Source organism: Dama dama, chromosome 18 (assembly GCF_033118175.1).
Source record: "Dama dama isolate Ldn47 chromosome 18, ASM3311817v1, whole genome shotgun sequence".
NCBI classification, from domain to species: domain Eukaryota; kingdom Metazoa; phylum Chordata; class Mammalia; order Artiodactyla; family Cervidae; genus Dama; species Dama dama.
The window spans coordinates 78,389,714-78,417,432 of NC_083698.1; the positions used below are offsets into that span (position 1 = coordinate 78,389,714).

At 38.2% G+C, this 27,719-nt stretch overlaps 1 protein-coding gene and 1 non-coding gene across 4 annotated transcripts in view; both read left to right on the top strand.

The window, feature by feature from the left end:
• Window positions 1-27,719, top strand: part of VPS41 (VPS41 subunit of HOPS complex) — a 197,594-nt gene that overhangs the window by 135,534 nt on the left and 34,341 nt on the right. For all 3 annotated transcript variants that reach the window (XM_061165672.1, XM_061165673.1, XM_061165674.1), the window contains 7 exons: window positions 12,164-12,261; window positions 15,646-15,775; window positions 17,639-17,754; window positions 19,174-19,230; window positions 22,156-22,217; window positions 23,047-23,128; window positions 25,507-25,599. In XM_061165672.1, coding sequence (XP_061021655.1) covers window positions 12,164-12,261; window positions 15,646-15,775; window positions 17,639-17,754; window positions 19,174-19,230; window positions 22,156-22,217; window positions 23,047-23,128; window positions 25,507-25,599 — 638 coding nt within the window. The remainder of the gene's footprint in view (window positions 1-12,163; window positions 12,262-15,645; window positions 15,776-17,638; window positions 17,755-19,173; window positions 19,231-22,155; window positions 22,218-23,046; window positions 23,129-25,506; window positions 25,600-27,719) is intronic.
• TRNAC-ACA (transfer RNA cysteine (anticodon ACA)) lies at window positions 16,443-16,514 on the top strand. The gene has a single exon. It is a non-coding gene; the product is annotated as a tRNA-Cys (tRNA).

The following is a 27,719-nucleotide window of genomic DNA, read 5'->3' on the forward strand; positions in this document are numbered from 1 at the left end:
ATATTGTTGGGAAATGAATCCAATATTGGTGTGTCATTTGGGGGGCATCTCCTGTCAGGGGCAGATAATTTACATGCAGGGAATTAACAATTAACTCCCTAGTCTTGATCTCATGTGGGAATTTGTTTCAAAAAAATAATAAGAGAAAATCTATATGGGAAGCTGTGTAGAATGGGAGGAGCCAGGAAGATAGGGAGGAGAAAAGCAAGGGACATCTTTTTCACTTTAATTAAACAGAGTCCATATCTTCAGTTGACTATATGCTGTGGCTCTATTTAGTACATTGTTCTATTTTCAGCATCTTGATTGGGAAAACAGTGACTTGGAAATTGAAGGGCTTTTTGCATTACATAAGAGAGCTATGAAATTAATACCCTTCTTAGACCTAATTGTCTCTCCAGCCACCTGTTAGCATTCTGACCCAGACACACGGGTTCCAGCAGTGGAACAGTTCTTCTGTGCATGAGAATAACAAGGTTTATCTCCATGTCCCAGTCTCAGCAGGAATCTATCCTGTTCAAGGTGTTTTGCTTACAGGTTTAACTCCGTGTGGTTTCTGTTCTCTTAGAATTTAGTTTGATTCTCTCAATCTATTAATTCTAATCTTCTGCCCTTCATTTTTTCCCAACAGTTTATTATGACAATTATTAAACATACAAAAAAGTAAAAAATTTTACTGTGGGTTCCTATTTACTCACCTCCTCGATTCTGCAATTAAGGTTTTATTGTGCTTGTTTTATTATGTGTCCGTTCCTCTGTCCATTCCCCCTCTTCCTTCTCACTCAGTGCTGGAGGCTCAAATGTTTCTTGCAAGTAGAATGAATAAATTTTCTCTACAGTAAGAAGTGGTAAGAAATCTGAAGCACCTGAAATAAAGAAGTGTATTTTGTTCATTTTATAATCACCACCACCAGGCACATGCTACATGCATTACAAACAGAATTTCATTTAATCTTCACAATGATTCCAGTGGAGGGGGTTGTTGTCCCATTTTACAGGTGAAGAGGCTGAGGTTCAGAGGGATCAAGTAACCTGCTTAAGATGATGACTTCAAAAGCAGAGAAGGCAGCATTTGAACCCAGATAAGCCTAGTTTCGAAGCTGTTGCCTCTTAACTGCTGTGCCATATGTTCTTTCCTGCATGCCTTCAGCCTAACCCCTGCCTGCCCTCATTTGCAGCCAGAGTAAGTGACGAAAAGCAGTTTGCTCTGGGCACTCGGATACAAACCATGGGGTAGAAATTCTATGAAGACTAAATATGCCAGTGAGGACGTCTGCTTACCTGTTCTTCAAATAGCCAGATAAAATGGAAATGCAGTACATTTGTTTTTGTTTTTGTTTTATTTGGGTTCAGTGAAGTGTCTCATTTAGAAAAGTAGAAATGTTATTTCCCCTTATTGTATTCTGGGACTGACAGCCCTTCATTATTTTCTCAGAGAACTCTAGAACCTAGTTGCCTTGGATTGCTGTCAAAATTGTTTCTGAGGAAAGGGAATCACATCCAGACTGGGATGGGATTCTTGCAGCCCTTTGAAAAAGAGGAAAAGCTCTTATGTGCGCTTTCTTAGTGTTTGACGTAAGTTTAGTTGGTGCATCAAGGTAGCTCTGGAAACTTGTGTGGGGGTGCAGGTGGTTAGGTCTCTGAGTGTTTTTATTTTGTTCTGGTAAGAACACTTCACATGAGAACTGCTGTCTTAACAGATTTTTTAAGGGCATGATGCATTGTCATTGATGTTGCATATAATGTTGTACCACAGATCGCAAACTTAATTCATCTTGCTTAACTGAAACTTTATGTCTGTTGATTGGCAACTCGCCATTCCCGCTCTCCAGCCCTTGCAACCACCACTTTCCTCTTTGATTCTATGATTTTGACTATTTTAGGTACCTCATATAAGTGGAATCATGTAATATTTGTCCTTCTGTGACTGGCTTATTTCATTTAGCATGATATTCTCAGAGTTTATCCATGTTGCATGTTGCAAAATTTTCCCTTTTTTTGAGGCTGAATGGAATTCCATTTTTACTCATTGTTCTGTGGATAGACATTGGGTTGATTGCATATCTTGACTGTTGTAAATAGTGCTGCTATGATTGTGGGAGTGCTAATGTCTCTTCAAGTTCCTGATTTCAGTTCTTTTGGATTAATACCCAGAAGGACTTTGCTGGATCATATGGTAGTTCTGTCTGAAACTTTTTTTGAGGAAACTCCATACTGTTTTTCATAATGGTTTTACACTTTGCATTTCAACCAACTTTCTCCACATCTTTACTAACACTTATCTTTGTTTCTTGAAAAAGCCCTTTTACAACTTAAAGTATAACTATTTGGTTTGAATATTTTGACCCAAAGTTCTTCCAACACCCCCTTGTCTATGGGTCTAAGTAATGTGTGGTCAGCTTCTCACTAAATCACTGAGCGTTGGTGTTTCTTTGTGAGTTCTGGAGTTTAGTATATGAGCTAATCATATCTCCATAGCTTTGATCATAGTGTGTACTGAATATTGATTCGAAAATATGAAATTGAATGGCTTTGACCTATGTGTAATATTGGTTCCTGATCTGGATGTTTTAGTAATTTTGTCCTTTAGCCATTCCCTTCTGTTTCACTCCCATATATTAGACCCTTATCCATAACTTGCTGACATACAGCATAGTAAAGTCACTTTTGCTTTTAGTGCATCAGCTTCATATCAAATCAGAGGATGTTGAAACGTGATTTCCAAATGTATTTTCTTAGATCAGTGGTCACGTTGACAGAGTGTCCAAATTTCTCAAAGTCTGTGGACATTGTATCCAGTTATGAAGTACTAATATCTGGTGACTAAAAGGTCAGATTATCTTGGGAATAAGGAGCTATCATAAAGGGACCTTGATGGTTTTCATATGTGAATATAAGACAATGGAAGATAATTGTTGTTACTTATAAATTGCTTAAAATTTTCTTTCTTTTTTGAAGAATCATAGAAACCAAAATTTATAGGAAGGTATGTCCCTGGTGGTCCAGTGGTTAAGACTTCACCTTCCAATGCAGGGGCTGTGGGTTTAATCCCTGGTCAGGGAGCTAAGATCTCATATGCCTTAGAGGCCAAAAAACCAAAGCGTAGAACAGAAGCAATATTGTAACAAAGTCAATAAAGACTTTAAAAAATAGTCCACATTTAAAAAAAAAAAAGTTTTAAATAAAATTATAGGATATCACTTTATTTAGTTTCAGTGAAGATCCTGAATCCTTCTACATCACATCTAATTAATAGACATTTTGCACAAAGGGAAAACAACCCAAAATAAAAGGCAGTACATGTTCTCTGTGCTTCGGTGCACGGAAAATTCCAAAGAAGGGCCCGGCACCCTGGCTGCATGCCACAGAAGCGGCAGCACGTTGTCAGACCCTTCACTTTTCCCAGCTGACATAGTGCGCTTTTGCCCTGAGCACCTCTGTGGGCTTGTTTATGTTTTCTAGTGTGACTTATATCTGGGGAAAGTAAGGTTTCAAATTCCTGCTTTTATTGCCTTCTACTTAAGTGACCTTAGTCAAGTTACTTAACATCCCTAAGCTTCAAGTCCCTTTTAAGATAAGTATAAAGTTATCATGGTGAAAAAAGATCATGTTTGTAATATATTCAGCATCCTTCTTGTCAGCAGTGTTCATTAAATGGAAGCTATTATTAATATGACTTTTCTGTTTTGTTAGAGAGAAAAACAGTAGTTTCTTTTAACAATCAGAAGACTAAAACATTCGTGTTTCATAAAGTCAGTTGAAAGAGAATGGGGGGAAAGATACAAATAAGGATTTACTACATTATTCTGAAAAGGTTAATACATCTCATAAGACAGCTCATAGGTACACATAATAATCAAGACTATTTATCAATTTTTAGGGCTGAAGACAATGATATTATTGAGATAAACTAGCTGTGAATTATTTGGAGGATGATCTTTTTATCCAGACCCAAATAAAATCTTGATTTTTATTTTTAACAATCTAATACACATTAGTTTTTAATATTTTTTTAAATGAAGTTTTTTTTTCACGCAGTTTTTTTGAATGAACATTTAATGAAATGTTGTTCTCTCATGTATAACCACTATTCCTGCCCTTAACAGGCATATGTAGTCATGATAATTGCTATTGTTTCCATGCCCATGTCCTCCCCTCCGGGAATAAATTGTCCTGCTCTGTACTCTTTGTTGCTTTACACCTATTTCCATTCTTGCATAGCACATGGAATTTTAATTATTTCTTCAGCTTCTAGACTCACAGTCTCTTTTAAGTCAAAGGCAAACTCATCTTCCTGATGTTTCTAGAAGAGTGTCTTCTGGTGCTCAGTAATTCCTTATTGAACTAAGTTATTGATAACCCTCAGAGATATAAAACTCAAGATACAAGAAATCTCTGTCTTATTCATTTTTATTTCAATCAGACGCAATCATTCAGAAACTTAGAGCACATACACTGTTGATAGCCCAATGATAGTATGTGTTTGTGACTATGATCCTGGCCCTGGCTTGTATCAAGTTGGTATCTAACCCTGATACATTAACATTTTGTGCTTGGAGGATTCTAGGAAGATGTGGTAATGGCTGCATAATTGTTCCATCCTCTTGAGTTCTCCCAGAAAAATGGAACAACTCGATCATACAACCAAAAACCCATAGACAATATTTACAGCAAGGTAGCCCTAGGAATGCCAACCTGCATGCAAATAACAAAACCCACCAACAGCCACAGGAACCACTGCGATTCCAGAATTGGTGTGAGAGACGGCAGAGGGAGCAAGGGGGCTTCTAATGAGAACTCCAAGAGAATGCCAAAACAGCCAGTGGGTGTTTTCTAGAAGAGACCCGAGGCCATTCTGAGAGGTCTGGGTGAAGTCCTGCAGTTAGGCTGAAGAGCTCAGACAGCCGGGCAGCCCACAGAGTTCTCATCGTTGAGCGGCCTGTGCTTCCTGCCAGGGCTGGGTTCATGCCAGAGAATAAATCCCAAGCAATATGAGCAAGAAGAAATAAAAGAAAGAGAGGTTGTGCCATTGTGCTTAGTCATGTCTGACTCTCTGTGACCCCATGGACTGTAGCCCGCCAGGCTCCTCTGTCCATGGGATTCTCCGGGCAAGGATACGAGTGGGTTGACATTCCGCCTCCAGGGGATCTTCCCAATCCTGGGATCGAACCTTCATCTCTTGCATCTCCTGCATTGGCAGACAGATTCTTTACCCCTGGGCCATCTGGGAAGCCCTAAAAGAAAGAGAAAGTTCAGATGAAAGCAGGGAGGGGACAAAGCCAGAAAGCAAGGAAACATTTTTAAAACTACGTGAAAACTCTGAAGGAACTCTTCAAGGTTAGAAGAGTTACCCCAGTTCCTGCCTTCTCCCAAGAGATCAGTGACTGATTTTACCTAAAAACAAGCACTGAAAAAAGTACAAAGCTCAAATCCTCTGCTGAGGTTTAAGAAAAAAATTGATAAGGAACAGAACAACATCCTTGGCAATGAAAGCATATCAGAAACATCCACAAAATAGATCACAACTATAATTTGTTTCATAACTAGCTACAAGATAGTTGAAAGAAGTTACAGAAGACATGGAAGAACACCAAAAATCAGAATTAAATTTCAAATGAGGTGACAGAACTCAGGAAATATTTATAAATAAAAAAGTTATTTCAGAAATAAAGGTTAAACTGGAAGGAACATGGGAGCAAATAGATGCAAAGATAGTGCTGTAAGAGAAGTGGAAGAGGGAAAAGATTTTAATCACAAATAAGGAGTGTGTCTAAACTAACTAATGAGAACCTACTGTATAGTACAAGGAACTCTCCTCAATGCTCTGTGGTGACTTAAGTGGGAAGGAAATCCCAAAAAGAGGGTTTGTGTGTATATGTATAGCTGACTCACCTGTATAGCAGAGATTGACACAACAGTGCAAAGCAACTGTTGTTCAGTTGCTCAGTTGTGTCCGACTCTTTGCGACCCCATGGACTGCAGCAGGCCAGGGTTTCCTGTCCTTCACTATCTCCCAGCGTTTGCTCAGATTCACATCCATTGAGTTGGTGATGCCACCCAACCATCTCATCCTCTGTCGTCCCCTTCTCCTGCCTTCAATCTTTCCCAGCATCAGGGTCTTTTCCAGTGAGTTGGCTCTTTGCATCAGATGGCCAAAGTATTGGAGTTTCAGCTTCAGCTTCAATCCTTCCAATGAATATTCAGGGTTGATTTCCTTTAGGATTGACTGGTTTGATCTTCTTGCAGTTCAAGGGACTCTCAAGAGTCTTCTCCAGCACCATAATGAGAAAGCATCAATTCTTGGGCGCTCAGCCTTCTTTACGGTCTAACTCTCACGTCGGTACATGACTGCTGGAAAAACCATAGCTTTGACTATGCAGACCTTTGTTGGCAAAATGATGTCTCTGCTTTTTTAATGTGCTGTCTAGGTTTGTCATAGCTTTTTTCCCAAGGACTATATTAATATCTGGGGCTTCCCTGGTGGCTCAGACAGTAAAGAATCTTCCTATAATGTAGGGGAAGATTCTTTGGTTGGAAAGATCCTTTGGGGAAGTAAATGGCAACCCACTATAGTATTCTTGCCTGGAAAATCCCGTGGACAGAGGAGCCTGACAGGCTACAGTGCATAGCGTCACAAAGAGTCGGAGACGATTGCGTGACTAACACACAGACAGGTTTGTCATAGCTTTTCTTCTAAGGAGCAAGCATCTTTTAATTCCATGGCTGCAGTCACTGACTGCAGCGATTTTAAGTCCAAGAAAATAAAGTCTCTCACTGTTTTCATTGTTTCCCCATCTATTTGCCATGAAGTGATGGGACTGGATGCCATGATCTTAGTTTTTTTAATGTTGGGTTTTAAGTCAGCTTTTTCACTCTCCTCTTTCACCTTCATCAAGAGGCTCTTTAGTTCCTCTTCATTTTCTGCCATTAGGGTAGTGTCATCTTCATATCTGAGGTTATTGATATTTCTCCTGGCAATCTTGATTCCAGCTTATGCTTCATTCAGTCCAGCATTTTGCATGATATACTCTGCATAAAAGTTAAATAATCAGAGGACATTTGATGTACTCCTTTCCCAGTTTTGAACCAATCTCTTGTTCCATGTCTGATTCTAACTGTTGCTTCTTGACCTTAATACAAAACTATACTCCAATAAAAATTGAAGAATTAAAAACAAAGGGAAAAAAAGATTTTTGATTAAATGACGAATACTGAAGATGGGCAGAGGTAATTTAGCCTGCAGATAAGACTCCTGGGAAACAAAACAAGGAAATGGAATAAATACCAAAAACAGTAATTCAAGAAAAATTTCCTGAAACTAGTTTTAAAACAGATATAAAATAGATATAAAAACTAGAAACTGTAAATTAAAATAGTACAGTGTGTATATGAAAATTATAACCCACAGTGCACATCATCAAGATATACTTGAGTAAAGTTACTTGATTTTTAAAGACTAAAAATTATAGGTTATCTGGACCTATACTGTCCAATAAGGTAACCACTTGCCACTTTTAACTGTTAAGTGCTTGAAATGTGGCAGGTGTGGGCTGAGATGTCCTGTGTCTAGGATTCCAAAGACTTGTGTGAAAATAAAAAGTAAATTATCTCAATTTTTTTTTATGTTTTTGGTTGAAATAGTTGTATGTTGATACGTTGCATTAAATAAAATATTTTTTAAAATTTCACCTCTTTTTACTCTTAAATATGACTACTAGAAAAACTTACATAAGTTATGTTTTTGTCTTAAGTTAATACTCTGTTGAATAGCACCCATCAAGATCTGAAGCTTCTCTTCTATCTAGATCAGGTCTGTATAGAATGCCCTCTTTCTGGATCCAAATAACTCCTTGAATACAATTTTTATGTAAATAATCCTTCTGAAACTTTCTCTCTTATTCTGCTTAGAATCTCTTCTCTTCTTGAATTATTTCTTCTAACACGTCTAGGAATGCTTTGTCGTCCTGAATAAACTAGAGCACAGTGAGTCTTTATCTCCATCAGGGTGAAGGCTGTGCTGCAGCTATAATGTTGTCTGTGCTTGAAAGTGAAAGTCTTAGTTGCTCAGTCCTATCTGATTCTTTGCAGTCCCATGGACTATAGCCCACCAGGCTCCTCTGTCCATGGGATTCTCCAGAGGAGAATACTGAAGTGGGTTGCCATTTCCTTCTCCAGGGGATCTTCCCAACTCAAGGATGGAACCCGGGTATCTTGGCTTACCTCTACCATACTTCAGACACCCCAGAGCCATCATCTCACTTTCTCCACCTCCTTGATCTTAGCTACTGTCTTCTCTGGCTTTCTCTAGAAATTCTGCATTTTTCTCTTCTTCCCCCCTGCTCCCCAGCTTTTGCTTTCTATTTTGTCTTAGTGCTTTCCAACAGAAGTTGTCTTTTTCTTCTTCATGATTTATCTTTTTCAGATAATGGAAAGATTCTGTGGTATGAGAACCATAAACCACCTATGTTCAAAACTATTTTCCTTTAATGAGTTTTTTTTTTTTCATTAAAATTATGACAACTCTTGGAAAACATATTTCAGGGAAAATAAATTAACTGAAACTTTGATTAGTCTATAGAAATTTTGAAATAGAAAAGCAGTAATGACATGAAGATGTTTTATAAACTTGGTCCATAAACTTATTACATAATTTACGTATGTTCTTTAGAAGAATAAATATTACCATCCAGTGTTTCTTTCTCTAACTCTCTTCATTATTATCTGTTCATTTAGAATATTCCTTGTACTTCTCTATTCATTCTGACACCACTGTCTCTAACCAGCCATTTAAGGATTTAGCATTAGTATAAAGAATACACTGAATTGTGATGGATCCTAAAGCAGTCCTGTTCTTGTGCCTCAGTAAGTAGTAAAACAGAACCCCATCGTTCACCCTTAAAAGTCTTTTTTTTTTTTTTTGCTGTTTTTATTTTTGTTGGCCACACTGTGAGACATGTGGAATCTTAGTTCCCTGACCAGGGATCAAACTGGTCGATCCCGTGCATTGGAAGCACAAGAGTCTTAACCTCTGACCTTCAGGAAAGTCCCTGAAATGTCTTTTTTAATGTAGAATAGCTGTGGACCTTTCCCTAAACTAGGACCTCAAATTAGGAAGTGAATCATTTTTTTACATGATATCATTATTAGTGGGTATTCATGGAGATGAATTTCTAAGTTGTAGAATATTCAAAGCTAAGGAAAGCAGCCACTATTTAAGAATTCTTAAATTATAACTCATAGTGGGTATGACTATAATTGCAGTTTTGTTTTCCATAAGATTTCTGTTGATTTGAAATCATTTTAATAAAATGAAAAGAATTACTTGAATTACAACTTTTTCTGAATGGTGATAACTTGTTTAACTGTGCCTCTGGAAATCTTCACAATGCTGTTTTTACATACCACATCTTTTCTTTGTAAATAACATTTCTTTTTGTTTTTTGTTTGTCATTTAGACACTGCATGTCATTTCTACCTAAATTATTACTAATTTTCAGTTAGTAAAGTGTAGTCAGCTTTAGTTCTTAACAAATAAGCATTTGTGACAGTGTCAAGAATTGAGAAGGAAATAAATATCTGCTTCTTCACATTATTGCCTTGTTTTCTTTAAGAACACATTAGATATTCTATTTTGTTCTTAATTAAATAATAGGAAAATTTATGCATTATTAACTCAGTTCAGTATTAACTTGAGCTCTTGACAGAAATCAGGATGTAGAGGAGGGAAGAACTGAGTAGAATTATTTTCTAACTTCTCTGTTCTGTGTCTTATGAGTCATGCATATACACCAAGGCCTTGATGTGCATTTGGTTACCTTTAGGATGGATACTGTCTGATACTTCTTGGCAGTGAGGCTAACAGCCCATTTGGCATCTCAAGTGGGGAGAATACCTCATTCACCCACAATTTCTTAGATGATGCTCTCCTGTGGGTTCCTGTTTCAGAGAGGCATACCGAAGGCTCCATGTGAGTCCTGTGAAGCAGCCTCTGTAGTGCCTCTGACTCACTGATCTTCACCGAAGTTGCTGGTTAAGGGAACTGGATATGGGGCATTTCAATAATGGAATGTGATTTAGTAAAGAAGAACACAAGTCCCTCTCTACCAAACAGAGTTTAAGCAACCTTAGGAGTACTGGCATCCAAAACCTCCTGTTAATAGGCCTGTATGTGTTCAAGAATGTGAAACTCTCACCTCTCTGGTCATTAGGTCATGTGTGGCCCCACACTGGTCAGTAGCATCTGCACATTCCCCATCCCTGCTCACACACTACATTCGCACACAGCACTGGGGAAACTTCTTCACAACCTTCAGTGCCTGGCTACACAATGGACAGGCTCATCTCTGAGCATGCTTCATGTGAATATCTATCACATTAGCACTTTACCAAAACTATTTTTAAGTGGCTGGGTAAGAATATTCAGTTCATGTTCAGAGGTTGAGAAGAAAAAGTGTTCATGGCAGAGCTGCACAATTTGGACTTCCATCATCTGGTTCTGTTCAGGGCACCCTGACTACCTATGTGATCCAACCAAGGACATAGCTTATGTTATCCTTTTCCATATTTATGTTGTTAACTGTTTGTGTGCATGCTAAGTTGCCTCAGTTGTGTCCGACTCTTTGCGGCCCTGTGGATCCTGCCAGGTTCCTCTGTCCATGGGGTTATCCTGGCAAGAATACTAGAGTGGGTTGCCATTTCCTTCTTCAGGGGATCGTCTCAACCCAGGGATCAAGCCTGCGTCTCTTACATCTCAGGCACTGGCAGGCAAGTTACCACTAGCGCCACCTGGAAAGAGACATTAACTATTTTTGTTCATTATCCTCAGTTACATTTTGGTATGAAAATTAAATTTTGAAAACAGTCATATAAGGAGTAGGCATTAAAGATAAGCAGAGACAAGTAACACTAAGTGATTTATGAGGAGAATGGAGAGGAAGAAGAAGAAAAATTCACTAACCCCTCATTTTATTTGTATTATGGGTTTATTTCTACTCTGATACCTTTATTTTATACATGGGAAAAGTTGTATCAGCAGAAATCAAAATGAATTGTCCATGTTCAATTTAACTGCAGTTACAACTCAGATTTCCTGACTCCACGTTCAATATTGTTTCCAGTATGCTACACTAAGTTCTCCTGGTTTGGAAAAGATGGTCATTTTATCATAAAAGTTAACTAAACTTGAAGCAGATACCACAGAACTGTGGAGAAGAATTGAATCAAGAAATTCTTAGAAAATGTGTGTTCAAATGAGAGTTTACTCCCAAATAAATCTTATGTATAATTCATGGAAGAGTCTTTTCGTGGTACTAATACTGTATCAGTTAGCTTTGCTGTGTAACAAACCATCCTCAAAATTAGTTGCTTAAACAGTCATTTGTTATAAATATTACAACAGCTAGTCATTAGAATCATACTGTAGCGGTATTTGTACTTCTACAGTTGAGCTGTTTGTAAGATCTTTGTGGTTTATTGTAATTAAATCTATATACTTAGGTGATGCAATAGAAGAAATAGAACTTCTAAGTTTTAATGACTGACTTTTAAAAGAAAAGAGAAATTTCTTATTTTCTCTGACCTTTATGTAATACTGAAGAATTAACATCAGTTTCATCATAATGTTATCTATATCTACACTTTTTATTTTAGAGTTTAGATAAAATGATTATTAAATGTTAAAGTATTAATAGTTTCACAATTACAAAGAGCTTTTCTTATGACCATAATACCATGGTAATGCCCTAATTGTGAAAGATTTAAATTTGTGTTTAAATTATTTTAGAAGTATTTGTGTCATTAATAGTATTTTTTATTTAAAAGATTTAATTTTTTTAAATTTAAAATTGTTATTGAATAATTTAGATTGGATTTTATGGATTTCAAAGTGTCTTCATGGGCTAACTAGGTAATGTCACTTTTGACCATTCATGCTTACTACTATTGTCGAGTTTGCTTATTGTTTGTAAGAGAATCTTTCAAGTGTAAGTTCCCAGATATCTTTTTCTGGTGCTGATTATCATCAAGAAAGTATGTGTATCTCTGCCCCCTTTATGTTAAATTTCTAAAATGAGTCTATTCTGCACTTATAGTGGATGTGTTCTTTCCTTTGTGTGCTGCTTTTTGCTGCTATTGATGGTGAATCTTCTCTCCCTTTTGTTTGCAGTGTCTCAGTTTGAAACTGAATTCTACATCAGTGGACTGGCACCTCTCTGTGATCAGCTTGTTGTACTTTCCTACGTAAAGGAGGTTTCTGAAAAAACGGTAATTTTTTTCACCTAAAATGCAATGGAAAGTGCAGGTTCGTCTGTAGCATTTCCCCCCAGATCATGTTGCCATGAAAGAACTCAGACCCAGCCTTAGCAGAATTTCCTGACCTATAAAACAAGGACAGAGAGATTACCCTGCAGACTTAATATATTTACCTTTCAGAAGCTCCACTCCTTGGTTGCCTTTGTTCCTTTTGCCAAGCAAAAGGGAGTATCTTTTTTTTCTTTTTAATTTTTCTTCCTTTTTTTCCATCTCTCTTGGTATTTCAGTCGAAAGGAATGAAGGATTCCTCTTGCTGAAAGGCGAAGGAACTGAACTGACACTGTGCATTAACTGAAATGACTGTGATGAAGTTGATCTGCAAGCATCAGCAGGGGTCCCTGTGGTCAGAGTGAATTACCGAGAGGGCAGTCCATTATTTCCTGTGGTCTAGACATACTTGTTTACTTCCCAGTGGCCTAGTGTTTCCGAGTAGCTTGATTCTTGCTTGGAAATTAGATTCTTGCTAAGTCTCAGTTATCAGTGCAAATGATGATATGAAATGCATGGCTAATAGGAAGCAGCAGAGAATCAGCATTTCATTATACATGACTTTGGAATGAAGCCTGTTAGAGGGTCCAGTGGAGGGCCCTGCATACTGAGTCTTTCTTTGAAGCCTAGGTCAGCTGCATTCCTAGTTTGTCTTTGTTGTCAGAGTCCAGGGGTCCTGCTAGGAAGGGGCTAAGGGTGGCTTCAGGGTATAAACAAGGAGAGTTTATTGTAAAGGATTTTCTTTTGGATGCTGTGTATAAAAGAAACACAGTTGATCATCTAGCCCTCTACAGTGAGTGGGTTCCCCTTGTCTGTGTTCTCTCCCCTTTTTTTCCCTTTCAAACAGCAGAGAATCAAATGGGGAGAAAAACCCTGGGAGTCCCAGTTTTGAAGTGGTAGCTGCTCTCCAGCATTCCTCTGAGCGAGCTCTTGCATCAGGAAGCCATCGCTATAGTAACCTGGAGCTCTGGGTGCCCATGTTGCTAGGCAATGGGATGCTGCAGACTTAAGTGAACACTCAAACCTGCTAAAATCAATAGGACTGGCTTCTAGCCCTGTGCAGGACATCAGTTTATTATTATTTTATTTATTTTTTTTTGAAAAGAAAGAAAAGCAGTGGCTCCTGAGGGAGTAAATACAGTGCTTTTTGATGAGGAGTGTGGGGAGGATTGAGAATGTGATTGAAAGACGTAAGGAAAGAGGCAGTAAAATGAAAAAGGGAAAGCCTAATAAACCACTGACCAAAAAAAGAAGGAAAGGAAGGAAACCTTTGTTAATAAAAGAGAATATTGGAAAGGAGTAAAACCCGAGAAAGGCCAACCTCAAAGAGCAAATTAGAAAATGGAATTTTTTTCAGAGAAAGAAGTGAGGGTCTTAGAGATGCTTTAAAAATGTGTGTGTTGGTGTACATAACTCTTTGTTTTCTCTACCACCAAAGGACACCTGAAATCCTTCTGCACAGAATGAACTGATAAAATTAAGGCAGAAAGAGTAAAGAAGCATGCTTGGGGCCAACTATGCCGTCCCCACTTTTCATATCAAACAGACAGGTTAAATGCAACAGTAAACAAACTTTTTTCTGCCAGGCTTAATGTTACTCCAGCATATTTTTTTCCATCACATCTTTTACCTTCATGCATGTCCCCACACAGTTGTAGTGATAGTTACAAGCTCCTCTGTGTTGCTGCATTTTGAGGAGCATCATTCTATTCTCTGTGCATACGGCTGTGCAGTCTCCCATCATTATTTATGGTGCTTGTGACCTATTTCATGTCGTTGATATAACCTAATTGATGAAGCTGCTCCCTTAATGTTTTTTTTTTCCCATTCATTAATAAAGCACATGTGTGTTAAGAATGGTGCTGCACATGGAGTATCAAAGATCAACAAGACCAGGGATTTGCCTGGTGGGCCAGTAAGATTAAGACTTCACCTTCCAGTGCTGGGGTGTGGGTTTGATCCCTGGTAAGGGAAGTAAGATTCCACAGCCAGAAAACCAAAACATAAAACAGCAGTGTTGTAACAAATGCAATAAAGACTTAAAAAAAAAGTCAACAGGACCAAATTCCTGCTCCTAGGAAGTTCACACATAAGCAGGGCTGTTTGACCAGTGAACAAAAGTTGTAAAATAGTGAGACGATGGATTTCTCATCCATCACTTTGCTGATGGATTTCTTACATATGAAGGAGCTGTTTATATGGTCTAGCGAGGTGGTTTTCTTTTAACATTGTTTGGTTCAATCTTTTTTTCTGTTTTTGATTCTACTTTTGATTTTTTTTTTGTCATTGTTAACAGCTGTTAATGTTTTTAAAAATATTCAAATCTTTCAGTTTTTTCCTTTTTGTTGTTTTCAAATTAAGATATTTGTCATTTCTCCACAGATCTGATCAATTATCCTGTATATTCACCTGGGTTTTTCTTCCACCAGTTCACGTTTTACACTTGTTTTTTTAATTTTTGAATGCTTTAAATATATGAGACGCAATGCAAACCTAATGGTTTCTCAGTTAACCTAACAAAATTGATGAAAGGGATCTGTGAGGCTTACTGTTTTATTGGGGGACCTTGGAGCTTCAGGGGTAGTTCTGGACTTCTTTCATGCTGTTTCTTTCATCTGTATTCTCTGCACCAGTGCCACACTGCATTAGCTCTTGTTGCTTTGGAAAGTAATCCAAGTATATGTTTCATTCCCATGTGCTAAATACTCAGAGAGCATGAGCTTTACAGTAAAACAAACTTGATTTCAAATATAGTCCCAGTTTTCCCACAAATCCCAGTCCTACCATTTACTTACATAACTTTAACCTCAGTAAATTTTTTGATCCTCAGTTCCTTCCTCTGCAAAATGAGGAACAACAATACTTCCTGAGGGTGATTTAAGGACTCAGGAGAGTAATCTGTAGATAGTCACCTACTAAGCTAGTGGAATTGTCATAGGCCCTCACTAAAGCATATTTTCCCCTTCTATCTTGGTCTAGAACTGCAGTGACCAGATTGTAGTCACTAACCTCATAGGGTTATCTAAATTGAAATTAATGAAAATTAAATAAAATTCAAAGCTCTGCTTCTCAGTCATAGCCGGCACCTTTCAGGTGTTGAGTAGCCAGCCATGACTGCTGACATGGTCCAGTGCTATCTGTTCTGTATATCTCATTACAATACAGTACATACATACAATACATACAAAAGGTCAAAATAAACCACTGCTGAAGCTATCCAAAGCCGGTGGTAGGAAGGGCTTACATCTGCCAGTTTTATCAAAGCAAGGCATTTAATTATGGCTACCTAGAATTAATTTGTATCACTTATAGAAATATAATTCCAATGAGCCTTTCTTCCTCCCCCAGGAAAGAGAATACTGTGCCAGACCCAGATTGGATATCATCCAGCCACTTTCTGAAACTTGTGAAGAGATTTCTTCTGATGCTCTGACCGTGAGGGGCTTTCAGGAAAATGAATGTAGAGATTATCACTTAGGTGAGAGAGATCAAGGGTCTGACTCATGTAATTTCTTATATTTGTTTTTTCCCCTTCACCTGAGTAGCACAACCAGAAGTTTAAATTAAGGTGCTGAAAGACTCTTAGAGCTAATCTGGGCATATTGAAAGTTAAGATGCCAAGGCCCAGAGATGCTGGAGAACTCGCTTGAGTTCCCGGAGCAGAAGGGAGGGGTAGAGATGGGGCCAAGACCAAGGTAAGGATACTTTGTGGTCTTTGTCCTTACATTTGGTCTCCTGTCCTAACTATTTCATGTGACACCTGACTTACAGTGATGTCAAGCAGCATGGTTCTGTGGTTGCCATATCACTCTGGTGTACTCTGGGTTGGCAGAGAAATTGTCCTTCTGTAGCTGAATGCTCAAAGCTTGAAAGAGTATGTGGTACATACTAGACTTTTGCTATTATTTGTCAAGTAGATGAATGAATACATTTAGTCACTGCTTGGAAATAAAAGAAGAACCATTACTCTGTAGTCATACCAGGGGCATCTCTATCTTCAGTTCAGCTCAGTCGCTCAGAAGTGTCCGACTCTTTGCGACCCCATGGACTGCAGCACACCAGGCTTCCCTGTCCATCACCAACTCCCAGAGCCTGCTCAAACTCATGTCTATTGAGTTGGTGATGCCATCCAACCATCTCGGACTTCCTTTGTGGCTTAGATGGTAAAGCGTCTGCCTACAATGCAGGAGACCCAGGTTCAATCCCTGGGTTGGGAAGATCTCCTGGAGAAGGAAATGGCAACCCACTCCAGTATTCTTGCCTGGGAAATCCCATGGATGGAGGAGCATGGTAGGTTACAGTCCATGGAGTCGCAAAGAGTCGGACACGACTGAGCGACTTGACTTCCACTTTCTTTCCAACCATCTCATCCTCTGTCTTCAGTCTTTCCCAGCAACAGGGTCTTTTGGTGTCACTCTATTCTTGAAAAATACATTGATGAAAAAGTAGAACAGCTTTGGCTGTTGAGACAATCTTTCCTTCTTTAAGAACAATTAACATATTTTGAGGTATTGTCAGTTATTTTGGTCAAGAGAAATGAAGAAATACCCTGTATCTGAGTTTTCTTATATGAAGCCCATGATCAGCTGGGAAATGGGAGTGTCTGTTTTGGACTTAGAAAAAAGCAAATGTGATTCACAAGAGAATGCATCCAGTCGAGGTATTTTTCCTTAAAGCAAACTTGGCTGCACACTTAGAAACCCTTCTGAACAGATTTTATAATTGAATTCTGCAGGAAACCCTTACCATCGGCATTGTGCACAACATGCTGCAGTGATAGATGATGTCCCCAGGCCTTGGGGCATCTGTCCTTTATGTTTTAGTTGGCCTTGACCTTGATGAGGAGGAAACATTTATCGCCAACTGTAGGGTGTAATTGTTCTGTAAAAATAGAACAGTGCCATAAATGCCCATCAAAGTTTATATACAGTAGATAAATTATATATGATAGACACCAAGAATTTTCAACACTTTCAACTGAGGTCAGAATGTTAATTACGAAACATAATTTTTAAGCCCTCCTTATTTTTTTTAAAGATTTTTTGGTATTTCCTCCCACCTTCCTTCCTTCCTTCTCTTCTTTCCTTCTTCCTTCTCTTTCTTCTTTTTCCTTTCAAATTTTTTTCCATGTAAATATTTTTTAAAGCACTGGAATAGATTCTGACATTCTCACCTCTAATCTCCCACCCTCTTCAAACACAGGCAAATATATTTATTTCAAAGGTAGGAGAGTTTTCTACTCACTCTTAAAGCTGAGTAGTCTAACGAAGTCCTCCCAAACCACTGCCAAGGTTTCTCCTATTGAGTCACCCAACTTGTTCCTCTCTTCTCTTATCTCTAGAGTACTCAGAAGGGGAGTCACTCTTTTACATCGTGAGTCCAAGGGATGTTGTTGTAGCGAAGGAACGAGACCAAGATGACCACATCGACTGGCTTCTTGAAAAGAAGAAATATGAAGTAGTTTTGCTTTTACTTTTTTCAAAGTATTGACAGATCAGCAACATAAAGAGGATAAAAGCGTCTTTTGTAGTAAATCTTTCATGTTGGTCAACTAGAATGCTCTAAGCTAATAATATGTGGGAGGCTAACAACTTTCCACTATGGTTTCCAGAAATGAGAGGGAACAGAGATGGCAGGGAGGTTGACTGGTTTTATTGTTCAGTGGAGGAAGAATTGGTGATGGAGGCAGGGGGCAGGTTAAATCCAGCCTACTGATGTGTTTATTTGGTGGTTTTTAACTGAGGTAGTATTTCAGGATCAACTATTTGAATGTTTTAGTGAAATAATTTATCTGGTGCTTAGTTCATTTATATTGTGCTTAGTTCATATGTAAAAGTAAAGCTATCAAATTATACTCATTTAGGTTGGTTTGAACTGCCTTTTTAGATAGAATGATGTTGTCCACTTCATTGAGTATTGGGTCCGACTAGTTTGAGTAGATAATGTCCCATCATGACTTTTTTTTAAAAAAAGGAAAACATTTTAATAGCTACAAAAGCATTGTTGTGGTGGTTTAGTTAGGGAAGCTCTCTGGAGAGGCTTATCTGCTAGTTAGCTAAAAAACAAAAACTAGTCCATTTATTTGGTGCTTTAAGTTTGTAACCACCTGACACGATTTGAAAAGAAATGTTTTTTATTGAATAATATATAAACATTTTGGAATCCAAGTATTGATACCAAGTATTGATGCCAGTTGATAATATATAAACTCTTTTGAGTCCAAGTATTGATACTCCAAATATTGGAGTCCAAGTATTGATACTTTATTGTTATTGATATTTAAAGGTTTAAATATCAACCTTTATTACCTTGATAGCTTTGAATCCAGTAGCTTCTTAAAGAAATAAATTAGGGTTTCAAACAGTTGTGGTAAAGTAATCATTATAAACTTAATAAAATAAAAATAGAATCAGAGATTTTCAAAATCTTATTGTAGTTATACCTACGTGTATATATATAGGTTACTTTTTATGTTTCATAAAGGAAAAGTGCCCCTTGGTTAATACATGTCAAACAGATTTAGAATGATAGATGGATTTTTTTTGTTGTTCTTTGAACCTAGGAGATTTTTTTGTATTTTAATTTGTGTCTAAAATGTGATTCCAGTATCCTAATGTGGAAATGAATTCACATGGAAATAAGAGAAGTCTTCATTTTGGTTGACTGCTTTTGTTTCAGTTAGAATTCAGTGAGGTTCACTCAACCATAACATTAAAAATTCCTGTGCTTGAAGCAAAAGCCATGGGAAAGCGGGGCTTATTTATGTAGCCCATGACTTTAAAACATAATAAATATAGTGTTTATAACCTCAATATCTTTCTCTCCTACCCGCTCCCTTTTTTCCCCTTCTCCTTTGTCATGTTTTTGTAAACACAGGAAGCTTTGATGGCAGCTGAAATTAGCCAAAAGAACATTAAAAGACATAAGATTCTGGTAAGTATATAATTTTACTATTTGAAATATAACTTTACCTTTCAATAAGTTATGAGACTGCAAGTAATTTGAGAAGAACAGATTCTTCCTACATTTTGAGAACTTCTTTCCCATGAATTCTCTAGCCTGTGAGGTCAAAATATTTCATTTTATTGGATCAGTTTCTGCTTGTAAACAAGAAACTTGAACACCTGCTAGGAGGCAGTCTTAGGTAATTTGGAAACTGGATTTATAAATACCCTTTAAATACAAAGCTTTCCAGTTATGTGTGGAGAAGTTTCTTTAAATCATAGGTAAAATCACATTATCATGAAATTTATCAAGAGAGTAGTTTCATAAAGCTAGATTGCTTTCATGTCTCCATAAGAACAGACCCAGTTAATTTTGTTATGGTAACTAATCTAGGACATCACATACATTTTTATTACATTTTGGACTCTGGAAAAATATTGTGAATAAAAGACCACTTCTTTGCTAACTGTGACAATGAATGTACAGATGGAAAGGCAGAAAAGAAATGGTATCCTCTGAGTGTGAAAGATCCCTAGAGATCATCTAGCCCAGGACCCTGGTTGACAAATGCAAATTAGAAGATTAGTCTTTTGTGGCTGTTTGGGTTCCAATACAAATTCCTTCTGCCTACACTTTCCCACCTTAAACTTCTCTTTAAAATTCCTCAAAATAGCCTAATTCTCAAAGAGTATACAAAGATAATAACTCAGGAACTTATTCATTGAAAATTGTAGAGAATAAGGAAGAATTATCTAAAAATGGAGTGGTCCTGCCAGTACAACAGTATAATTGAAGTAAGCAGGTCAAAAGGAAGACAAACTTAGCTAGTCAGTTGTACATTGGATTTGGTAACATGAAAGTGACAAGTACATTTTCTGTACATGTATTATTTATTCTTAACATGCTTGGCAGAGTGAAAGTGAATGGGAGATGATGAAGTCGAGTAGAATAGAGACTACTAAGGCTTGCTGCAAAGTGGAAAAGATTCACGACTGCAGGTGGGGACTATGACATCATGGGCAGGTTTTTGGTAGTCCTGGGTATTTTGTGTAAGAGAGACATTTAACATGCTTATGATAAGGGGAAAGAGATAAAATCAGGTAAAGGTTAAAGAAACACAGGGAACAAAAGTTGGAGAAATTGACTCAGCATAGGAGACATCTCTTCTCTGAACCTGTAGACTCACTATAGATAGTGTGATCTGTGATTTTCAGAGAAATAAAGTTAGTCACCCTTTCTTCACCCTGTAGTTCCAACAGATTTGGAATATGATTTCCTACATAGTCGTCCTTAAAGTAAAATTGAATCAACTAAGAACTTTGGGTATTTCCCTTCACTCTTGAAATGGGCATGTCCTCTACATTAATCATGCCTGGATATTTCCTTCCTAGGACAAGGCAAGCAGAGAGAAATGGGCTCCTACCATTTCTGCCATCTAGGAAGAAGTTCCAGAAAATATTTTTTTGTACGTAAAGTAGAAGTTAAAAATCTAAGGTTTTTTTGTTGTTGTTTTTTTTTTTTACATATATTGAGTTAAGCTTCTAACGCAGATGCTTTTGCATGGAACTAATCGTGAGTCATAAGAGGTCCCCTGTATCTGTGACACAGGCCACCCCCAATCCTTTCAGAACCAAAGTAGAATAAGTGAATGAGCGTGAGACTGGGAAGCCAGTCAGTTCACTGCTTTGAGACTGTTTCCTCGTCAGGAAACTTGTGGGTTTGAATGTATTGTTTTTCACGTCCATGTTGATGTCAAGTTGAATATTTCCCTTTCAAGTGGTGTCCTGTCATTTCTCTTCTCTTGGAGCATAGCCTCAGACTTGATGTAGAAGAGACAGATAACTCACGTTTTACAGATGAGAGCACAAGAAACAAGTTTATATCTAGTGATAACATGAAATGTGGTTCTCATATCAGAGATTTCTTTTGTAGGAAATTTTTTAGAAGAGGGCAGGTTAGGAGCCATTAAAGTAGTAACTTTCAAAAAATTATGAATTCTAAAATTTGTGAAAATACAAGTGTATTCAAATATGATTGAGAAAGAAATGAGCATCATTACATAAAGCAAACTGAGGTATAGTATGAATAGGTTCTTGTCAGCAGTGCTAGTAGAACCCAATGTCATGGCTCACTCAGGAACTGAGACCCAATTTTCCATCAGTTCAGTTCAGTCGCTCAGTCGTGTCCGACTCTCTGCAACCCCATGAACCGCAGCACGCTAGACCTCCCTGTCGATCACCAACTCCCAGCGTCTACCCAAACCAATGTCCATTGAGTCGGTGATGCCATCCAACCATCTCATCATCTGTCGTCCCCTTCTCCTCCTGCCTTCAATCTTTCCCAGCATCAGGGTCTTTTCAGCTAAATCAGTTCTTCGCATCAGGTGGCCAAAGTATTGGAGTTTCAGCTTCAACATCAGTCCTGCTAATGAACACCCAGGACTGATTTCCTTAGGATGGACTGGTTGGATCTCCTTGCAGTCCAAGGGACTCTCAAGAGTCTTCTCCAACACCACAGTTCAAAAGCATCAATTCTTTGGCGCTCAGCTTTGTTTATAGTCCAACTCTCATATCCATACACGACCACTGGAAAAACCATAGCCTTGACTAGACAGACCTTTGTTGGCAAAGTAATGTCTCTGCTTTTTAATATGCTGTCTAGGTTGGTCATAACTGTCGTTCCAAGGAGTAAGTGTCTTTTTAATTTTATGGCTGCAGTCACCATCTGCAGTGATCTTGGAACCCAAAAAAATAAAGTCTGACACTGTTTCCACTGTTTCCCCATCTGTTTGCCATGAAGTGATGGAACTGGATGCCACGATCTTAGTTTTCTGAATGTTGAGCTTTAAGCCAACTTTTTCACCCTCCATGCATTCTAGTTCATTATGAAATTCCTTCGTTTCATTTTCCCTAGGACATCGGCTTGGCGTATATAAACCATCTGGTGGCAAAAGGAGAGTATGATATAGCAGCACGGTAATCAAGATGTTTTCACAATTATTTGTTAATAGAAATAGAATCAAGCCATATTAGTAATACAAATAAGTCATTCTTTACAACTGACTTTTTTTGTTTACATTTTTGTAATGGGTAATTCTGAATAGTAATAGTTTTAACCACAGAATGAATTGATATGTTATTTACCCACCTACTGTCTCATTTTTACCAAATGAAAAATGTTTTTCTCAATGAAAGAGGTGTCAAAAAACATGAACAGTCTGAGATTTTACCCATTTTATAAGGCAGCCTGGAAAGATAGTCTTCAGGCCTACATTTTTGTCCCCTGATTTAGGGAAATGTGTTTCTTTAATGTGTAAATCAAAGTTTTATTCATACATAAACATTTTTTCCGTATTATGCACTGAGGTAGAATTCTAATGTTCTACAGTCTGATTTTGTAGTCCATTATTTAAAGCCAGTGAAGAATTGGTTTAAGTGGATACTTACAGGTATGATGGTATTTCTTCAAGGCATAAAGGGTCCCCAAACTAGCAGCATTCATCTGGTTAAGTAGGAAACTCAGAACAGGAAAGTCATTGGGAAAACCCTTATCAAAGTCTTCTGAAAGGGGTTCATCTTTATGTATAAGTATTTTGTATTTTCTTGATTTCCATCAACTCACACGCAGTCAAGTGAGTACCAGTAATAAATACCTTTTTGTTCATTGGCACTTGAGATGGAAATTTGTCAAAACTCTGGGATGAGAGATTTATCTAAACCACTAGGGGAAATGCCTGCTTATTCTGTCTCTGTTTATTTTCTTTATTTATACTTTCTTTCTCCCTGGGATGTTTTTTACAACCAGCAAATGCCAGAAAATTCTTGGGAAAAATGCAGCACTCTGGGAATATGAAGTTTATAAATTTAAAGAAATTGGACAGCTTAAGGTAAGCAAACTTTATTTTTAACTCTTAATTTTTGTATGTAGTATATTAATATTGAGGGCTTCCCAGGCAGCTCAGCGGTTAAGAATCTGCCTGCCAGTGCAGGAGACTCGGGTTCAATCTCTGGATTGGAAAGATCCCCTGCAGAAGGAAATGGCAACCCACTGCAATATTCCTGCCTGGCAAATTCTGTGGACAGAAGGGCTTGGCAGGCTACAGTCCATGGGGTCGCAAAAGAGTCACACATGACTTAGTGACTAAACAATGACAAAATATTAATATTGAAATGGAAATAAAATTAAGACAGTAGTAATCAGCTCTTTATTGGGAAGCGAGTACCATTTCAACTAGAAAGAAAAACTTTTAGAAATTAGTTATAAAACAGAAGCCTGGTTCATATTTATTACATGTACGATATGTTCACTGTCTTATCTCCCTCCGATTTCCTCGGTGTTCAGATGAAGTTTTAATGTTCTTTTTAATGAGCGTGGGAAACAGATATGGTCTCATCATAGTAGATTATAAACAGAAGGCTTTTTTCACATGTACTGAATAATTAATGCATTTTCCAGTATTTTACTTACTGGAAGATAGATGAAACATTTTGACCAGGTAGCTCCAACAAATAATTTTGATATTTCATTTCTTTAATCTTTCAATTTAGTGTACAATATCCAAACTAATCGGTAAAGTGTTCCTGTGCCTGTAGGTATGTGTGAAACATTTTCACTTTTCAGTTTTTGTGAGTCTTTATAGTGCTCTCCTAGAATTATAAATATGCTTTTAAAAACTGCAGTTATTCAGCTGGCCAGCCCTGTGCCTCATCCTGTCCTTGCCCCATAAATATGTCTTCTCTGGGAGACCCCCAAGGACACTTATGGTCATGTTTATTGGGCCAGTCCTAGAGGGTCTTCTCCAGTCCTATAGCCAATTTTACCATGATGGCTCCATCACTCAGAACTCCGTATGAATTTCATATCTGTATTGGAAGTTTGTGGTGGCCATTTTTCCTTGTGTGTACATACGGCTGATAATGGTCACGCAAATTAATGTGACTCCATTCCCACCTAAGCGTGGTCTTTCTCCTTTCAATCTGTGTGTGTGACATCACAGTGTACCTATTTCTCCATGTCTAATAGCTCAAAGCCACTGTCCTGATGAGAACATGTAACTTAACCTCCTCCTTCTGTTTAATTGCCAGTCCTTGTCAGTTTCACATCATCAGTGTTATTGGGCCTTTCCTGCCCCTCCAGTACCGCTGCCTTAGCTCCCACCTGAGCTCTTACAAGGGCCTCCTGGTAGATCTGTGGACAGTCCTAACCCAGAGTGAACATGTTAGTTGCACAGTCATGTCTGATCCTTTGTGAGACCCATGGTCTCACAAGCCTTCAAGACTCCTCTGTCCATGCAAGAATACTGGGGTGGGTAGCGATTTTATTCTCCAGGGGATCTTCCCAACCCAGGGATCAAACCCAAATCTCCTGCATTGCAGGCAGATTTTTCACCACTGAGCCACAGGGGAAGCCCAACCCGGAATTAGCTATTTGAAAAAATAAGCATGTTCCTCTCATCCCCTCCTGCTAAAAGTATCAAATCCAGATTCCTTTCATGACCCCCTCTCAGCTTTCTCTTGAGCCCCATCTCCAAGCCATGCTGACCTCCCTGCATGCATAGTGGGAGCTCATGGTTCCATGCCTTTACCCTTGCTGTTCCCTCTGCAAGGGTGGCCTTGCCCTTCTCTCTCTGCCTGACAGACCCCTGGCATCTGTTACTTCTGCTTCAGTCTCCAAGATCCACCTCTCCACAGCTCCCTGTTCATCCTTCTTTCAAGACACTTAGCACGCAATTGGCTGTTTAGATATCAGCATATCTTCCCTCTGAGGCTGTGAGCTCCTGGGGACAGTGCCCCAGGTTCTGGGACCCCAGGACAGAGCATGGTGATTGGTAAGGCAGTGCACTGCGGAGCTATTGTCAAGTGTTTGGAAATTGGAAACTTTTAATACAGCACTGAAAAAGCTAAAAACACAAGGTGTATTTCCCCTTAATTTCAAAACATGAATAGATATCATGTAACTTCTGTGACATTCTCTCTTATAACTTAGATTCTCATTAATTCATCAAGAAGAAGAGAGAAAGTTTACTTAACAGAGGGAAGTTTTTTGATTCAAATTTATTCATACATGTGGACACCCCATATGTACTTTTAAAAATATATTATAAAAAGAGCTTATTTGAATCTTTTATCTTTGTAATATTTTTCCAAAGTACTCTATTGCCTTAAAATTTAAAGTAAATGTATACTTTTATATTTGTTGCCTATTGCAGTACAGTTTTACTTTGCTACTTTTTAAAGTTTTTTTTTTTTCTTTTTCTTTTCTTAGGCTATTAGTCCTTATTTGCCAAGAGGGGATCCAGTTCTGAAACCACTCATCTATGAAATGATCTTACATGAATTTTTGGAAAGTGACTATGAGGTATAACATTCTAACATGGTCATCTTGTTCTCAGTGGAAAATGTTAAGAAATCTAGAAAAATAGCACAGTGGAGCAGCTGGTTTAAAGGCAACAGCATTACAGCTTCTGTGTGGTGGATAAAACTGGGGGTACATACACTCTGATGACAATTAAAAATGTGTACACCTTGTTAGAGAAAATGTCTAATCTGTGGACATTTTGAAGATTTTCTTAAAGCTAGCTTCTTGATAGAGCTAAAGGAAAAGGATCAAGTACCATTTGGGGGTTTTCAGAGATAGAATAGCATCTGCTAACAATGCTTCTAACTACCCTAAAGAATGTAGAACTTTTTGAAACTCAGAGTTTTGCCAGAAGAGGATCAGAGAAGTTGGGAGGCAGGAAGGGAATTGGAAGTGATAGGTTTGCTTATTGATTAAGGAGAAAACTGGTACTTAAATTGCTTATCTACTATATACTTTGCACTTTTACTTGCTGTTGTGATGGTATACTCCCAACAACACTATACCTAGTAATATCCAATTTTACAGAGTACTAAAGATTAAAGAAGTAACCTGCCCATGGCCATATATATTAGGCATGCCTAGGTTTGAATTTAAATTTGGCATTTGCATGCACCCAAAATGGATTTTTTTTCCCCCTGGCCATGCCATATGGCTTGCGAGATCTTAATTCCCCAACCAGGAATCAGACCTGGGCCCTCGGCAGTAAAAGTGCGAAGTCATAACCACTAGACCGCCAGGGAAGTCTCCCAAAATGGATTATAGTGTTTAAAGTTGTTCTTTTAACACACATTTATTCGGAAAATCTGTTTCATGCGTGCTGTATCCCAGGAATGTGCTAGGCACTAGGCATGCAGGTGTGAATGAAATGATGTGCATTTAGCAATAGCTCATAGTCCTAGTCACACCCAAGCACGTAAACCAGCGTTCTCAACAGGGGCAGACACCCGCCCCCTGCCCCAAACCCACTCAGAAATATTTGGTGATGGAGACAGCTTTAGTTGTCATGACTGGGAAATTGGCAACACTGGCATTTAGTAGGTAGAGGCCAGCAGGATGCTGCTAAATATCCTTCAATGCACAGGATAGCTCCCTATGACAAAGAATTCTGTCCTTAAATGTCAGCAGGACTGAGGTTGCAAAGATAAACAGATAAATTATTACATCATATGCCAGGTGCTCTCATAAGGCTATCCACGAAACGCTATGGAAATACTCAGCCTTCTCCTACTTCTGACCAGAGGGAAAGATGAGATTTCTGGTGGGCAGGTTCTAGACAAGGCTGGTAAGTTCTGCTGCTGGGAGGATCCATACCCTGGTAGATTGCAGACCCTGGGCTCCTATTCTCCGGCTTCTGTCCAGCCTTCACAGTCTTTCATAAAAGTGGTGCCATCTTCAGCTCCTACTAATGTTCAGGAGCCGAACCCAGTGATCTGTTTTCATTTTTGGTACCTCACAGTGTGTTACGGGTTGTCCTTGCCTTCACACATTCTGATGTTATGTTTTGAAAATAAGGAAGACTTTATTTACAACTTTCCTCCTTCCCACAAGAATGTGCGGTAGCTTGCAGAAAGGTTAATAGAAATAGAAAGAGGCAATCAGAGAGGGCATGAGAAAAAGAACTGTGTTTTGAGTGCCTACTCGGGCACTTTTTTAACCAATAACTGAGTCCATTTAAAGAGAAGTAATAATGCAAATACTACATTCTTACTCTGAGATTATTTTTAGAGCTTAAGATCTAAAGGGACTTTTAAGATTGTAATCCTTTAATAACACAAGGACTTGGTCAGTTGCTGTCAGCCAAGTGTTCCTGGATATGTTCAATTCAAGCATTCCGATGCCTACATCACCAGTGTATCTCTTTTACTGTTATAAGCCTGTATTTTTATCACAGGGAGGGATTAAGTGCTTTAGTATGAATTAAAATTGAACAAAATATTTCTTTATTAATTGTGCATACTAATGGGGCAGGATTTATTCATGTTCTTTTCTTATTAGCATATGTTCTAGTGTCATGATCCAGTCTTCCCTCCCAGCCTGGATCTATTCCTTGCTAGATCTGTACAGAAGAGTTTATGGTAATAGTGTATGCCATTTATGCTAGGTTCTAACTCATGCAG